The sequence below is a fragment of the Chiroxiphia lanceolata genome, chromosome 1, assembly GCF_009829145.1.
Source record: "Chiroxiphia lanceolata isolate bChiLan1 chromosome 1, bChiLan1.pri, whole genome shotgun sequence".
Taxonomy (NCBI): Eukaryota; Metazoa; Chordata; class Aves; order Passeriformes; family Pipridae; genus Chiroxiphia; species Chiroxiphia lanceolata.
The window spans coordinates 50501852-50520157 of record NC_045637.1 but is presented as its reverse complement, the minus strand read 5'-3'; the positions used below and the strand labels follow the sequence as shown (position 1 = coordinate 50520157).

The following is an 18306-nucleotide window of genomic DNA, read 5'->3' as shown; positions in this document are numbered from 1 at the left end:
ATTCCAGCTGCTAGAACAATAGACAGTATTGGGCTGTATGATGTTACTCCTGCCAAGAATGACATGCCCTTACGTTTATTTAGTTTCTAGTCATCATTTGGATGAGACAGAATCATTTTTTTATACTTCACTAAATGTTTAACTTTCTTGGGAGAAGTATTTCATTAATAGTGTCAGAATAAAGTTCAACAGGCATTCATTAAATATTTTAAGAATACTTACCAGGCTGCAATCTTATTTTAATGATTTGCGTGTCTTCTTTCAAACCAGGAAGAGTAATCTTCAGATTAAAGTTCTGACAAAAAGAATATTTTAAATATTAACCTTAAAAAACCCCATACAATAAACTGTCTAACATAATCATGTCACTTCACATATATGTAAAATTTATCTCTACAAATTTTCTTGCACTGCTAAAAAAAGGGAAAAAAAAAAATCAACGTTTTTTCCCCTGTACTGAAATCTATCATTTCCATGTTATACTCAGAGACATTCAATCCAGGATTTGCATGTTATACTACATGCAAAACCATTAAAAGCAGCTATCATAACTTGTGGTTTCCTGCTTAAAGGCTGTTTTAATGGGAAAAAATATATCAGTTAAAAAAAAAGCAGTTTTAAAGAAAGGGTCAGCAACTTTTGTGTTTGTTATACCTTAGCAATGCACAACTACTGTCCATCTTATCTTTGGATAAGGCCATAAGAAAAACAACTGCTATAGCCTGCACCACTAAAAGCAACTTTCACATTAGAATCAGAGAATGAAACAGTCAAGTCAATCTTAAAAGCTCCAACTTAAAAAAACTAGTTGCACTGCAGATATGTGAATTTCATATGTTATATACATAAGATATTTGACAATATTTAGTTGCAACTCATGAACTGTCATCTGTATATGCTCAGAAACACTGTCTCTGGAAAAGTTTAGTTTCATAATCGTGGCATATGCCCTTGCCATGCCTCACAGTATATGTGCAACATTAACACCTTGTAGATTGCATGAAAACAACCAGGCAATTCTTCTGGTTTGCTTGGTGGGAAAAGTGCAATGAGGCCTGGGCAGGCGCATCACAACTGCAGCCACATCAAATACACGAGGTCCCCAGCTGATGGCCAGACACACAGGTGCATGAAAACTCTCCAGCTCTGACCAGCCACCCAACCATACAGGTCTGCTGGAAAGCCAAACAGCACGTATCAGCTGAAGCCCCACTAAAGTAGAGGGGAAAAGCAGATAACCCCGACATTAACTATTACTACTCATCATCCTAACTACAAGAGTGAAAGATTTCAGTGCTCCCTGTGATAATTCAGTGCAAAAGTCACCAGGATGATTTGGCTTAAACCAACTTCAGCACCAGTTCAAACTCAGACAGCTGATTTAGTCTGCTGGGCACACTCTACCACACATCCATCCATATGGTGCTCAGCCCCTCCAGCTCCAGTTCCATCAGATAAGAGAGTGCAGCTATGAGAAAGACAAACTGCTCAGGGTAGAACTATAAGGGATAATTTGAAAATATCCCTAAAAATAAATAAACTAAATACCTGCAGTCATTAGTGTAGGCCAAACTTACCTAACACTATGTGACAATTCATTTTACATAAAAATTACTTGTTCTGTGGGTTTTTTCGTAATATGTTACTTCAACTTTAAATATGTTAGCCTACCTTGCCCTGGCAACTATTGATACAGCCTTTAGCAGTGACACCCTTAATGACACACTTTGCTCCCACAGGTATGTCGTCATGCTTCAATGTTAATCCACTAGAAAAATATATAGAAAACACAAAAGAATAAATTTAGAAACAAACACGGTGTTTCACTACACAAGATACTTTCAGATACTCTTACGGAAATAAAAGCAAAAATGCCATCTAATTTATGTGAAAGAAATCCCGTATATCACTGAGACAAACCCCACAGTATTACTATATTATTGCCACACGAAGAAAGGACAAAAAAGGAGAGATGGTTGAATTACCTAGCTTCAAGAATTGGTCTCATGCGAGATGACAAGTGTGTTGCATGACCAAATTCATCCTGCAATTCCAAAGGAATGTTAAAAGGTACTCCAATTCGAAAAGGAAGCTCCAAAAGACCAACCAAAAATTTCTCTGGTTTGCCCTCTAAGAGAAAAGAATAACACATGTTTAGAAAGAATTATGTGTGCTCATTGGATTTTTCTTGATTAAGGTTGCAATTAAGTCAAGCGGTTTGCAGCTGCAAAGTAAACAGGCTGTTCAGAATATGTAACCAAAGTTATTGTTTACTGATTGATCGTCTTTTTTTAACTTACACTAACATAAAACAATAGTTAAAACATAACAGCATAAGAAATATAACAGGAGAGTATTTAGAACATCACTACAGCACCTGAAACTGGACCAGTTCCTTGCAGACAGCTTTTTTTAAACATTTAAGTGCTTTAACTATAGTAAAATAAAATCATTTATGCAGCAAAACATTTTTGTTCTACAACTACCCCAAATCTGAGAGATAAAGATGAGTAATAATGTGTATTAGAAAAAGAAATGTGAGTGCATCCTCCCTGTGAAATCTGGCCCCATTAGACTGCCTCCAATTAGGCCCAAATAAATGAGATCAAGCAGAATGGTAACAAATAGGAGCTTGTAAATCAGTCATGTTTCGTGGAATCGAACTGTCTTGACCAACCAGCCTTTAAAATAAAGAAGCAAGGCACTGCTGAACTAAACAGTAAATATATGTCCTATGAAATAATTTTGAACTCAAATTAACAACTACTTTCACTACCCACAGGTGTCATTATCAAAGAGATTCCTTTGCACAAGAGATGACACCTTGTACTGGCCAAAATTATTTACTGGTTATGACAAGAAAAAGATCTCAATCTTAGAGTGCCTACAGTTTTACTTACAAGTAAATGATAAAACTGTAAAATGATTTGAGAAAATAACAGTAAAATAACCACCTAAAAAAACCTTAGGAAATTCAGTTTTAACCAGCATTTATCATCATAAACTATTTTTTAGTTTATCAAGAAGAACTATAAATAGAGAAATAAAATATTTTGTTCCTCAGACAAAAATGCTGCCTTTTCAGTTTAGATTGGTTTTTTTTTTTTATTTTTGGAACCTACATACATAAAAGGTAACACAAATGTTAATATTTTGGAATAACGAGTGTGAAGATTTATGGCTGCCTTTGAGACAACACAAAACAACACAACAATAAAGACTTGAAATATTCAATTTTCAAGACTCCACATATTAAAAATGTTGAATAAAAAAAGCAGCAATACATAGCAAAAGCTGCTTTTGGTATCCCTTGTGTTAAAAGATTCAAACTATTAGTTAATTAGATTTTTTCAAGTTTATATTCCTTTCCAAGGCGATTCATTTCAATTGTTATGGCTCAGGAATCTTTAACTGAATGCTTCTATACAGGGGAACCACACTACTACTGAGAAAAATTTTTAAAATGCAAAATACAACTTCGCAACTTTTAAGATTCTCTTTTCATTTTGATAAAGAGATAAAGGAGCAGACACAGTTCATTTTTGTTCAGAGATTTCTTTTTCTTTTCTTGGAAATATCTTGAGACTTCAATGACAAGTTTTCAGACATATGTTTAGATAGTTACTTTTCTCAAGTAATGCCAAACACTTTTTTCCTGTATTATCATACAAGAATACCTCTTTCTACTGTGCCAATAAGAAAAAGCTTTTAGAAGAATATGCTACAAAGAACTCTTTTCTGCTTAAAGGGTTTGCATTCAGAGCCTCTTCTTTTGAGGAAGAAATAGGAGGCTACTGGAAACAGTGATTTTTTTTTCTTGATCTTCTGAAAACAGATGTTAGCTTTATCTACCAAAATTGTAATGAAAATATCCATTTTAAACGCTAAGGAATTAGTATTATTTTTACCTTCCTCTTTCCCCACCCTCTTGTAGATTCACAGAATGGTTGAGGTTGGAAGGGTTTTCTGGAGGTCCTCTGGCTCAAGCCAGAGGCTTGTGACCCTGGTTCAAGCAGGGCCACCCTAGAGCAAATTGCCTAGGAACATGTCCAGACAACTTTTGAATATCCCAGAGCATGAAGACTCCACAACATATTGGGCAACTTGTCCCAGCACTAGGTCACCCTCACAGTGAAAAAATAACCACAGAGAGTGGTTATCAGTGGCATGAAGTCTTGTTGGAAGGCAGTAAGCAGGGGTTGCCCCCAGGGTCAATACTGGGTTTGATTCTGTTTCACGTCTTCACTGATGGTCTGGATGATGGGGTAGATTGTACCTTCAGCAAGTTTGCTGATGATACAAAACTGGGAAGAATGGCTGATAAACCTGAGAGTTGTGCTGCCATCCAGAGGGACCTCAACAGACTGCAGAAATGGGTTGTCAGAAACCTCATGAAATTCAGCAAGAACAGCCCCCAAGCTGTCAACCAAGTGCCTCGAAAGCAGCTTTGTGGAAGATGGCCTGGGGTCCTGGTGGATAACAGAGTGCACACAAGCCAACAACGTGTTCCTGCTGCAAAAGCAGCAATAACCTTCTTGGGCTGTGTTAGAAGTGTTGCCAGCAGGTGGAGGGAGGTGATCCTTCCTCTCTCCTCAGCATATGTGAGGCAACACTTGGAGTACTGCATCCAGTTCTGGGCATATTACCTTACAACACAGAAGCATGGACATACTGGAGAGAGTCCAGCAAAAGGCCATGAAGATGATGAAGGGACTGGACTGGAGGGTGGTGATGCACTGGAATAATTTTCCCAGAAAAGTCGTTGTTGTCCCATTCCTGGAAGTGTTCATGGCCAGGTAGGATGGGGCTTTGAGCAACCTGGGCTAATGGAAGGTGTCCCTGCCCATGGCAGGAGGGTTGGAACTAGATGATCTTTAGGGTCCCTTGCAACACAAATCACTCTGTGATTCTGTGATCTCTCATATGAAGAAAGACTGGGAGAGCTGGGGCTCCTCTTCCTGGAGAAGATTCATGGGGATCTTATCAATGTCTGTAAATAACTGAAGGGAGAGTGTAAAGAAAGTGGAGGCAGATTCTTTACCGTGACAGAGGACCAGAGGCAATGGGCACACACTAAAACACAGGAGGTTGTCCTGTACATGCTGTGTGATGGAACTCGGGATGATCTGCTCCATGACCACTGCTGGCATTGAGGTCATGCTGACAGGCCCATAGTTCCCTGGATCCTCTTTCCAGCCCTTCTTGCAGACAGGCATCACATTTGCTCACCTCCAGACAACTGGGACCATCGTGGTCAGCCAGGACTGCTGGTAAATGATGGAAAGGGCTCAGTGAGCACTTCCACCAGCTCCCTTAGTACCTTTGGAAGGACCCCATCTGGCCCTATAGACTTGTGTGTTTCTAATGGTATTGCTGACCATTTGCCCCCTTGGATTATTCATTCTGCTCCTTGTCCCTGTCTTCCAGCTCAGGGGGATGGGTACTTGGAGAACAATTGGTCTTATTATTAAAGACTGAGGCAAAGAAAGCATTAAGAACCTTATCCTTTTCCACTCTGCTTCCCTTCCACATCCATAAAGATGGAGATTCTCCTTAGCCCTCATTAGCCTTCCTAATGTATTTATAGAACATTTTTTGTTGTCTTTTACAGCAGTAGCCAGATTAAGCTCTAATTGGGCTTTGGCTTTACTAATTTTCTCCCTGCATAACCTCATGACATCCTTGTAGTCCTCCTGAGTTGCCTGTCCCCTCTTCCAAAGGCCATAAACTCTTTTTTTTCACCTGAGTTCCAGCCAATGCTCTCTTTTCAGCCAGGCTGGTCTTCTTCCCTGCCAGCTTGTCTTTCAGCATACGGGGACAGCCTGCTCCTCTGGCTTTAAGATTTCCTTCTGGAAGAATGTCCAGCCTTCATGGACTCCTTTGCCCTTCAGGACTGGCACCCAAGGGATCCTGTCAACCAGTCTCCTAAACAGGCCAAAGTCTGCCCTCTGGAAATCCAGCGTGGCAGTTCTGTTAACCATCCTACTTACTTCTTCAAGAATAGAAAACTATCATTTTGTATACATTTGATCAATGTGCCCAAGACCAAGCCAGCTTCTGACCATCACATAACCCACCAGTCCTTTTCTGTTCACAAACAGTAAGTCCAGTGGGGTGCCCTCCCTGGTTGGCTCCCTCACCAGCTGTGTCAGTAAGTTATGTTCCACACACTCCAGGAATCTTCTAGAGTGTTTCCTCTCTGCTGTATTTCCTGTAGATATATGCTTAGCTGAAGACCTCCAGGAGAACAAGGGCTAGTGATTGTTATACTTCTTCCAGCTGCTTATATATTTCACCGCCTGTTCATCCTGGTTGTTGGCCTTCCCCCCACTTCTTACACAAACACTCAACCCTACTGTCACCATCATCAAGCTCTAGAAAGTCAAAACACTCCCAGGCTACCCCCCCACTTCTTCTTTGCCTATCCTTTCTGAAGGGGAACATAAATATAAATAGCCATGCAGGAAAGGCTTATAAACAAAAAGTAACCAACTACTAACAGATAAACGCAGACAAATAAATCAGGAAATGAAATCATCTTAGAGGGTAAGAGATACAGGACTAGTAAAACCATACCAAAACCACGCTGTAACTGTACATTGTGTGTCTTATAGTCTTCAACAGTGTCATTAAAACCGAAGTCTATGAATTTTGGGGGAAGATAAGATCTATACAGACTACTGTAGGCCACATACATATACACATACCAGAGTGTAAGACAAGATAGATTAACATTAAACATATTTAACAGTATTATTTTTATTCTGGTATTCTAGTTAAGTATTTTATGACAGTTAATCCAAAGAGACAGACTCAATACAATCAAATGAGAATTTAGTTTTGCACAGGATTCTTCCCTTAATTAAAAAAAAAAAAAAACCCACTTAAATCTCAACATGCATATTTTAAATGTATAACCTGTTTCTTTAATGAGTTTCTGTGGTTTATGCATGAAAGTTGGCCTAATAAATACTAGTTTTATGAAAGAATATTTATGTCCACGGCATGAGGAAAAAGAGTGATTCTAATTAAGTAGAAGTTTCGTTTTCTAAGTACATTTGGGAAAGTTCACATTAGGGAGCTTTAGATTGCATCAGAACTTTTTTTTTTTTTGTAAAACTGACTGTACAGCAGAGTCAACACACTACAGGTCTGATCAAAACCTATTAGGAAAAACTTTTTTTCCCTGGAAATGCTTCATATTTGACATGTACATGCTACTTTTCAGTGCTGAAAATTACCTCTCAATTAAAACATGAATAATTTTGATATACAATGAATCAACTAGAAACAGTAACAGTAGAAGAAAATAAGATGGGAATTCTTACCTATAATAGTGAATTTAAATACTTTAGATGGTAGAGGCCTCCCTGCGTAAGTGTCTGCATTACTTTCATTCAATACGACTTGCAGTTTCAAGGAGTAGTTCCCAAGTTTCTGAAGATTTTCTAAACAAAGATAAAAATACACTTAGAAAGAAAAAATCCCCTCTCCAACCAAAAAACGAAACCAACCAACCAAACAAAAACCAAACCTCAAGATATTGAATATGCAAACTTACCCATTTTCTTAAACCAGTATGGCCATTTGCCTCCATGCTGACTGATATGGGAAATTATTTCTTTATTCTCAGTAGGTGCTGCAAAACAAATACAAGTATTTAGATTTTACACCACAAGTTTGCATCTTTTTTAAGCATTACTATCACTTATTACTATCACTTCTAGATCTACTAAATATCAATTCAGCTCCCCAATTAAACACATTGATCACAGCTAATCCTATTTTAATTAAAAACTGCTAGCCTCAGACACATGACACAAAGTAGCAGCCTTTCATTTGGTAACCCTTCATGTTCCTGCTTCACCTAGTCACTCCAGCTTTCTCTTTCCCTCAGCTCAAACCCACTTTATTTTTTGATATGCAATGAATCAAATAGAAACACTAACAGTAGAAGAAAATAGGATTGAAATTCTTATCTATAATAGTAAATTTAAACATGGTAGAGATGGTAGAGGCCTTCCTGCACAAGTGTCTGCATTACTTTCATTACCATAAAGTCATAATTAAAGGTCAACCTAACCTTATTTTTTGGCCAAAACTTTCAAGCCCCACTTCATCGTAGCCCAGATAAAAACACTCCTCATATCCCAGATGTCTTTCCAGTCCTTTCTTCCCTGCACAAAGTGTTCCTAACTCAGCTCAGACAAGTAGTTTCTCATAGTCTAGTTCTCCTGCTATCCCACCCTTTCCTTTGGCAGCTGTTTCAATGCCCATCAGACTCCTCTGCTTTATCATTCTCTCAACCCTAATTCAAACTCCAATTTTGAACCAAATCTTCTATAATAAGACTCTCTACTAACAGACGAGGTATGAAGTTTCTTGTGACTCATCTCTGTGTGTACTCAGTCCACAGTACATTCTGCCAAGTATTCCATTCATTGAAAGAGAAACATTTTGTACACTGTTGGCCTTCACATGGTTGTAATCATGTTACTCTTGTTTGTACAATTAGGGGTTTGAGTTTGACAGGTATGCCATGCCCAAATCTGCACTTACAGGATTTACTCACTGTTCTGGTGAAGAACAGGGGAACTACTCTAGTGATACCTCAACTGACTAGAGAAAAAAGACAGGAAGCAGTAGAAACAGTTTTAAGCACAAACTGTCATCAATGAATCAAGTTGTCAGGAGACACAATAGGTCTGAAGGCAGACTTTTCAGTGATCAGAAGCAAACGGGTTTATTTCTCCTAGGAACAACACGGACAAAATAGGATAATAGAAACACCATGTCTCTCTCAAGTCCATATATCCTGAACTCAGGATGGTGTATCTCAGTTAAGGTGGCATAACACTGATTTGTCATGTCAATAATCTGTAATACGTGAACACCTTTTTTTTAATTCCAATCTCTTTATGCCCCAGCACACTACACTGGACAGTGGTCATGCACAGCAGACAGTTCCCAAATAATGAGTGCCATTAAAATATGATGTGTATTCTTATGAAACGTATACTAAACTGAAGCTAAGATACTTCTATTTGGTTTTCTATGTATCACTATAATAATCTCAGTGCTTCAGAAAGGTATTTTTTACAACTCCAAAATGATAAAGGAATTGGATTTTCCTATCATATAGGGAAATAAACAAGGTAAAAAAGATTTTAACTTTCTATAAATTTCAAATACATTTGACATGGCAGAATTGGAGTTTTCAGATAATTTAGTGTTCTAATATGTGTTCAACACAAAACTGAGTAATTTCAGCTGCCTTGGACAGAACGCAATTCTTCAACAATGCAATGTCAGAATATCAAGGGAAGCACCCACAAATGGAAGCCACAAAACAGCAAATCACAGTAAATCACTAGATTTATACTTATTATATGTATATACACAAAGAAATACATTATCCATTATGCATTTATAAAATAATAAAGACAATTAAATATACTGAAATACTCACAATGTAAAATAACCTTGAGTTCAACAAGAAGTTTCTTTGAACCTCCATGGCTTGTACCTGGAAGTTTTTGCATTGTTTCTCCTTTTTTATTCAAAATTTCTATTCTTAACGCTCCTATATTTAAAAGGAAAAATAATGGACTTTTAAAATATACTGTGGATTATAAGTGATCAGAGATTGCTGTATGCTTCCTTTTTTTAACAAGAGTGCATAATACATTTTTTAATTGGCATTTAATATTTTATTATTTGGAAGAAAAAAAATATACCTATTGGTGTACCAGCAAATCTTGTTTCATTTGGTAATAACTCATCTCCTTCAGGCCATGTTACCGATAATCTGTCAGGAAGTCTAATGGAAAAGAAAGGATGAATAGTTTTTCAGTGATATAACGAAAGGCTAATTTATCTTTAGTTGAATATACAGGAAACTATTTTTGGGGTAGAAAAAAAACCCCAAACCCTGAACTATTTCTTCTTGGTTTATAATTTTGTTTCTACTGAAACAGCTGACTGCTCTCCCATTTGGGAATAAAACTGAACTTCTTTTTGTTGCTGAAGAAATACTAAAACTGTAATTAGAAACTCCACAATTATATAATTACAACTCAGTGCTTACCTTGCCATTTCATCCTCTATGTATTTTTTAACGACTTTCTCAGACACTGTTCTGTCAAGTTTTGAGATTGGAATAATTCTCATTTCAGCATACAACGCCTGTGGTTCCTGAAATAAAAATTCAGTGCAGTTATAAATGGTCAGATTACAGTATGTCAGAGAAGACCAAGGGACTAGACAAGTTGACATAGACATAATGTAACAAACTAATAAATACTACCTGCGGACAGCACAAGACACTGTTCTAAAATTTGCTGAAATCACAACGGTTAAGAATGGTTGAAAACATACTATTGATACCAACTGTGATACTCTATTTGATATGCAAATTTAAATGAATCAGATTGTTGACACTGGATAATAATTTTAATATATTTATATTAAAACTACAGTAACTAGTTTGATTATTTCTAGATTGCTGAATCTCAAAACCCACATAATTTTCAACAGTTTAAAAGTAATTTAAATAAATCTGACACAGGATTTTGTTTAAAGATTTCATAGGTAAACTAGGCGTGTGAATCCTTTCTATATTTGTCTTACCAAAGCAATTTGAACCTCTCCTCCAGTGGCAAATATATCCCCATCATGGTCTCCATACAAAAAAAATTTCTCGATACTTCCATAGAATATTGGATGAGTCTTAATACTTTTCACCTGCAACGAGAAGACAACAATTAATGGCAATGCATTACTTCTGCATCAAATACATAGTATCTGCCCTTTAGAGGGTTCAAATCACCTATGACAAAACAAGCAAAACCCTAACCTCAGTGAGCAACTAACTTACCAGCTGTCCAGTTTTGTATATTTTTCCATCCCACTCTATTGCAGCATACATTGTCCAAGGGCTCTGCAATCTCTTGGATGGTATATCAGTACGTACAGTTATTCCTTTAAAGACTGTGAATTTTATCTGTTTGTCATATTTTTCATGACAGTCTTTGAGCCACAAAGCAAATTCCCTGTCAATTTTCATTCGCTGCTCCTATGAAGAGATTACAAAAGAAATACATATTAGCAATGTATTAAAAAATTTAAATCTGACCACTTCAGAAGCCGGAACAATTTTAAGAGCAGAGATACTGTACTCAAACATAGAAAAAACTAACAACAAAATCAAACCCCAAAGATTCTTCAGCTTGAAAACATGACAAAATTCTAGGAAAGCTACACTTCAAGTCAAAGGAAAGTGCTTCCCCCAGCAGCCATATTCCTCCATGAAGGGTGTCTTTCTACAAAAACTGTCATATAACATCTAAACAAAGTAACTGTTTGAGAAAATAAAGGGAAAAATACTGAGTCTTGTTTTCTCAGATTTAAAGATTCAGCCTTATTACTCACTAAAACAGAGATATATCTGCTACAAAGTCCTGCAGAAATGCTCAAGGTGAATGTTATTTAGAACCAGGCAATATTCAGTGATATGAGCAAATCAGCAGTGAGCAAAGGTTTCTGTATCATGTGCATTAAACTTTATCAAGAAGAAATACTTAACATAATGCAACTATTACCTGTCCATTGAAGATTCTTGTGAACAGAGTATTTTTATCTTTTAGCTTCAGCTCCAGATCCATGAAAGTGAGTTTGTTTGTGCTGACCTGGAACTTATCATTGGTAAACAATGCACCAGAAATTCTGTAGTAGCATTCAACTGGTGCCAATCCTCTCTTCTTTGGAGGAGCACACCAGTCAAAACTGAAACAAAAGGAGAAAGACATTAAAATCCACCTTTATAAAGAGAGGTTTACATTATGGAAACAGACTGGTTTACATTGTAGAAACAGATTACCACTTACTCTTCCACGGTTGTGTATGGTATTAATCTACCATTCCAAAAACATTCAAAAATAGGCCTTTTTCCTCTGGCACCTTTTTCTACTATAAAGCAGTCATCATCATCATCATCGTTTAATCCTTGATTTAAAAAAAAAAAACAGAAAAACAAAACCAACATAAATTCATTAAAAAAACTAATATAAAAAACCAGTGTAGACTAAATTAAGTTGAGCACAGTAGCAGTGCACATGATATCAAGCTAGTTATATACAACATAAGGAATTTTTTTCATATTTTAAATATACCGAGCAGAAAAACTAGGAAAGCTAAGTAAAAATTTTAAATAGGAGTTGAATATTACCAAATCTACCAAATTTGAAAGTTTTGAATTTGAATAAGTATTATTTTTCCTCTTAGTTTCAACTGATGTTCTTCTAATATCATAAAATCTCTTCACAACTAAGCTCAAGATTTTGTAAAAAAAAAAAAAAAATACCAACACAGTATATTTGAAACTCTTCAGCATTTGAAAACTCATCACAACTGAATAAACTAATTTTAAATTAAGCACTTCAGACTACATGTTGTCCTTTGCAGTATTCTGCTATCAGAATCTTTTGAATCTAACTGCTGGTATTTTATTAGTTTCTTGGAGCAAAGATCTAACAGTCAGGAAGATGGAAAGTTTCAATCTGACTACAGTCCATGAGAGTTTATAGTTTGAAATCAGACAGTGTTATGCCAAAGATCAGGTTTACACAAATAAGTTACCACAACAGCCAATTTATTCACAGGATCTGTTCATCCAAAGAATGTGAACTTTTTTGTTCTGACACAACTTAAATCAGGTAATAATTTGCACTTTGATTTCAATTGTTTTAGTTTTTATTTCATTTAAACATTTAGAGTAGTGGAATTGTCTATGATAGGACTGACAAGTAGCAAAACATTTCACTCACTTGATGGATAGCATGGATCATCAGGGTATGTTTCTTTATCATACAGGAAAGGATGATATCGGATGATGCCTTCCACTATACCTTCTTCTTCAACATGTGCCTTAAACTCAAAACTATCTGCTGCAGTATTTATATACAATGTCTGCATGTCATCTTTGATCTCCCTCAGATTGACAATCTTTGGTACTTTTCCTTTTTCGAACATTGAAATCTGGAAGAAAACAAGTTGATTTTTCCTTAGATCAAAAGACAAAGTAATTAGCATATTGACACTTGACTGTTAGCAAATGAATAAGTTCCTATGCTGCAACGATAAACAGTTTAGCTTTAAAAAAATTAAATTACATACACATCTTAAAATGCTGTAGTTGAAAATGCATGAATAAAGAGAAACAGGCACAATATGAAATAAGCTGCCATTAAAGAAGACTTTTGACTAATATGTATAAAACCTCTTACCTGAATGTCGATGTTGTTGAAAGGGCTTATGTCTTTTGTTACAGCATTAGTTTCATTTCCTTTTGGTCCATGGATATAGTAGTGATAGATATGTCTGAAATATTTAAAAAAAAAAATATGCAAAACCAGAAAGTGAAATTCAGAAATCGCACATTATAATTTAAAAAAAATCTAAATAAGCTCATATTTCTATTAAAATATCCAATTTTTGGATAAAATAGTTGGAAACAAATTGGAAAAAGATGCATAAGTGAAAAAAACCCCTATGATTGTTACATGGTTACCAGATCTTTTACATCAAAGCACAAACTAAAAAACTACTGTAAAATGTTCTGCACTCTGGAGATGAGAAAGAACTACAGACAAAGGTTTCCCCACTTTGTTTCTGATACCAGTTTTGTATCAATCATCTAACAGCAATTGAAGCATTTAACCAACAATCACTATCCTTAAGTTATTTACAAATATTTGAATATAGGCAACAGTCAAGGATGTGCTCAATTCTTCTATTTCTAAACAGTATTTTCTAATGGGCATTTTTGCTCATTTAAGAAACTTCAAAAAACACGGTCAGATAGATTAATTCATTTCATAGATACGAAGTTTGCGAAAACTGAGGAACTTAACTCCATTTACTTCAACTTCTCAGCAAGCTAGCTAGTTCTTCCAACTTCAAAGACTGAATCCTTAAACCTTAGGGTGGTGGCATGCAGAAAAATGAGATTATACGAGTCAATGGGACTGAATGCACCCGCAAGCGCTTTGCTTCTGACATCCACTACACTACAAGTGCCCCAAGGAGAAATTTTGCTTCCCAGCAAAAAGCTCCTCATGGCCTCATTGCTTAGGACTTTACAGTATGTCCAAATTGCTTAGCATTTTGTCTGCTTTTTCTCCAGACTTCAAAAGGTGCTCTCATGGCCTTAAGACATAGTTATTTCAGGGGTTCGTCTCCACTTCAAAGCATCCAAAACAATGAGGGCTCTGCTGTAGCCCATTAAAGCAGAATGAAACGGTGGCAAAAGGCATGGCAGAAGGGTATGTGGAGGTGTTTGAGGGAAAAAAGGCCATTACAGCTGACAGTGACGCACCAGAAAGCTAAATCTGATTAGTTTTACTGTAACAGCTACAGGGCATATACTTGAATAATTGCACCGGGTCCATTTCAGATGGAGGCAGCTCTTTCATTTCAAGAGATGGCTGGAAAGAACTAATGTACATAACCCACAGCGTGGGTGTTTACCTGAACAGCACCTAGAAGCTAATAAGGGACCTAAGTTAATCTGTCAGTGCACATATACCTCTACATTTTCATGAAGTTAAAAAGGGTTTTGGCCACATGCAACACTGAATGATGTTTCATACGATAAGGTATTATCTAATCCTTATGTTAATCCTCATTTTAAGAATTACCTATTATTATTAGATTACAGGTAATACAAAAATTAAAATTATAGTTCGAAAACAAAGGTCTATAATTTGCCAGATTTCAAATTTGATCCATCACTTCCTATTTCAGATCACATTCACAGAGAGACAGATCACCTTAACAGGTAAGACCAAACAATTCACAGGTATCTCAGACTTCCCTTTCTCCAGGCTCTGCAGGCCTACTGATGTAGTACTGAGTGGACAGTAGCATATATTGTTCTCCCTCTTAAACTGGGATGAAGCAGCAACACCTTTTTGTCGTTGTTTAAAAAGCCAACCAATCAAAAGATTTCAAAAAACTATAAATACAAAGCTCTATACCAAGGTTAGGAGCACACCAGGGAGCAAAATAACTGATCAAGTTATTAATAATTAGATAACTAATTATTACATTAATAATACAACATGAAATATACTACTAAAAATTACACTGCATAATTATGTATCAATTATCAAGTCACATTAAAACTGATGCTTGTAAACATCTTTGATTTAGGGGGCCACATTCGGTTGTTCTAGTTTCTGTAAAATCAGTTTAGATAGGAAAACTAATTGTAGCATCAACAAAGGCTGTATGAACAGCTTTAACAGGAAGAAGGTCAATGGCTGAGAACAAAAAGGAAGCAATCCATAATTAGCTGACTTTGTTAGTAGCCCATTTTTAACTAAAACCTTTCAAATCATCAACTTACGCCAGCTGCCTTGTCCAAAGGTGAAAGTAGTTTTTCAAGTACTGCATGTGATCTGGTTGTACACCTGTAATGACAACTGCTGTGAAACTCTCTTTATCCCTTTCTTCTAATATTAGATTATGAAGAAATCTTTCATCATCACTTGTGATGTGAGTAGAGTCAGATGGCTACAAAAAGAGTAAAATAATAAAAGTAGGAATGTAAACTGAATTTCTGAACTCCCATCAGCTTTGAAAGAGATTAAAAAACATAACAGGAAAGTGAAACAGAACATGCGATGCTAAATATCAAAAAAGATTAAAGTTTAAAATAAAAGTTTCCAAACTAAAGTCAACAAGCTGAGAATGTGACATCCCTGATCCAGTTCATTTTCAACTCACTTACATAATAGCATTTGAAGTGTTCAGCCTAGAAATGGATTTAATCATGTTTAATGTGACACTGTGGGATATCCATGTTCTTCATCCATCAAATGGGACTATTATATGTATAACACATGAAGTCTTTTTTAAGAAAACAAAGCCAGAAAAAAATTATTTGCTTTTAAAGCAGGCTGCTTTCTATAACAAAAACTGAAGTGGAAGAAACACGCTTTTGCTGTAAAAAAGAAATGGTGAATTTCCAGATGAAATATCCAATAGTATCTCACAGAAACAAAAATTCTCATTTATGGAAGCTACTAGTTATCTTTTCCTGGATGGATGCACTTTATTCTTATGACAGGTTTCTAAGCTGCACAAAATCACAGTGGCTGATGTCATGCTTCATGCTGGACCAATGGATACTCCTTTACATTTGCTACATACAGAAAAGAAGCTATTTTTAAAACAAAGATTGAGATCTTTACAGTCATTGCAAACAACTGGTACAACCGAGAAGATAAGCTGCAGCAAATGCAGCTTCGTGCCTCGTTTTGCAGGAAAGCAGGCAAAACCCACATCACTAAGCCGTGAAAGGAGACATGCCTTACCTGCCCATAGGTGGTGAAATAATTAATCAAGGGTGTTCTATTAAGACTTACTTTTCTCAGGGAATCAAAGACTTCTCCTTAACCCAGAGAATAAACTACCATGGCACTTTCCCCTACATTCTTAGCATCCATCTCAACTAGAAAAGTACTATTTACTTATTGGCAATATTAAATGGTCCAGGGAAGTGAATGCAGTAAAGACAGGTGACTATTATCCCTTGAGAGAAGATGATCAGCTGGGGTGCCATCAATGTCACTTCTCTTCAGTGTTCTGGCCTTGTTCTACAATGCCTTATGTTTGATATTGATTACATCTTGATTTCTTTGCAAAAGTAACTTCCTTTACCAACTCAATGCCTCAAAGACTCAATTATTCTTCTCACCCTAGTAATCCATTACAACTTCTATTTCTGCCATAGCATTCTCTTGCTCACCTATGTGCAGCGCAGATCATTTTTCATGTCATTGAAGAGACAAATTCACACACTTTATTTCACATTGCTATAATTAACTGGCCTAGGTATTTCAATGATTGGCAAAAAAATTCCTAAACCCGAATTATCTATCCATTACCTTCACATCTCATTTCTATTACTTGAGTTCTTCACATCATCTCTTCCCTCTTGGATAGTTCCAAGTTATTTTTTTCCTCTAATAGAACTTTACTTACATTTTTTAACTGTGTCAACTTTAATTTTATATTATCACCACAACTTTTCCAACAGTTGATTGCACCACCTTCTTGTACCACCTTTAGTAGTATCTACACACCTCCTTCAGCTACTTTCCTCCAACTTACATCTTTTTAATATTAAATACGGAGGGAAAGCATTTGTGTCCTCTACAAAAAAGCTGATTTTGTCTGCTTTTATTTTCAAAATAAAATAAAAGCAGACTATTTTATTTACAAAAATAGTGTCTATTTTTGTGACTCTACCTTCTCAACAATATTGTACAGAGATTAAAAACAAAACCCTGACAATTCAGTTTTTGTTGCAAGTCACTGACCCAAGACTGGCACGATAAAAACCTTATTCATCTCCTGTTCCTTTCTCACCCATATAAAAGGCCAAGAACACTGATATATCCCACTTCATATGGGCTTAAGGTCTGATTACCTTGTCACACACAGCACCCACTCTGCCTCCCATCTGCACCCTTAGCTATATTCTTTGCCTTTACCACCTTGCTCAAAAATATCCAAAGAACAGTTCTTTTCAGTCTTCCTCCTTATCTTACAGCTTTTTTGCTCAAGCTTTTCCTCTTCATGAAAAGCATCTTAATTTTCAGCTGAATAGTTCACTTATTTTACAAAATAATGAATATTTGTAAAACCGCTGGGTTTTGTTGATCTGGCTGGACTTCTCTCCCAGAAGTTAGTTCTTCTACAAATTTCTACATACACAATTTGTTTCCCTAATTTATTCATTGCTATTTCAAAGAACACACATTTTCTTTATGTTTCATACATAATAAAAAAATTGCTGTGCTTAGAAAAGTATTTTTAAATATATGGTATTTATGACCCTTAATTTTAACTGACAAGAGAAAACAGAATCATGTAGAAATAAAGCCTTATGATAGTGTCTTCAAGTTTCCCATTACTTCCTTTTACACTCCAGAGTGAAAATGATTCAATAAGATGAATATATTCTCAGATAAGTATTACATAAATATTATATAGTTAAATCACGTTAACCTGGGAAAGGCTTTCAATTACAAAGGAGAAAGTATTAAGGCTATTTACCTTTCTGTTTCGAATGAAACCAGTATATATTGCTTCTTTGTGTTTCTCCTTCTTTTCAAAATCCTCTTTAGAAAGGACAAGTTCATGAACATCCTGAGATTCTGCAGGTTTGCTTATCATCTGATTTTATTAAAGAAACAGCATTTAAAATCAAAATTAGACTTAAAATGAACATAATAAAAT

At 36.0% G+C, this 18306-nt stretch overlaps 1 protein-coding gene across 1 annotated transcript in view; it reads right to left on the bottom strand.

Moving 5' to 3' along the window:
* SMCHD1 (structural maintenance of chromosomes flexible hinge domain containing 1) overlaps nucleotides 1-18306 on the bottom strand; it is a 72917-nt gene that overhangs the window by 36152 nt on the left and 18459 nt on the right. Inside the window, exons 7-22 of the mRNA XM_032696277.1 lie at nucleotides 18124-18243; nucleotides 15407-15573; nucleotides 13284-13377; nucleotides 12825-13035; nucleotides 11886-12003; nucleotides 11601-11784; nucleotides 10877-11074; nucleotides 10630-10743; nucleotides 10088-10194; nucleotides 9738-9820; nucleotides 9470-9583; nucleotides 7562-7639; nucleotides 7329-7448; nucleotides 1986-2130; nucleotides 1672-1768; nucleotides 223-295 (exon numbers count right to left, since the gene is read on the bottom strand). Coding sequence (XP_032552168.1) covers nucleotides 223-295; nucleotides 1672-1768; nucleotides 1986-2130; nucleotides 7329-7448; nucleotides 7562-7639; nucleotides 9470-9583; nucleotides 9738-9820; nucleotides 10088-10194; nucleotides 10630-10743; nucleotides 10877-11074; nucleotides 11601-11784; nucleotides 11886-12003; nucleotides 12825-13035; nucleotides 13284-13377; nucleotides 15407-15573; nucleotides 18124-18243 — 2023 coding nt within the window. The remainder of the gene's footprint in view (nucleotides 1-222; nucleotides 296-1671; nucleotides 1769-1985; nucleotides 2131-7328; nucleotides 7449-7561; nucleotides 7640-9469; nucleotides 9584-9737; nucleotides 9821-10087; nucleotides 10195-10629; nucleotides 10744-10876; nucleotides 11075-11600; nucleotides 11785-11885; nucleotides 12004-12824; nucleotides 13036-13283; nucleotides 13378-15406; nucleotides 15574-18123; nucleotides 18244-18306) is intronic.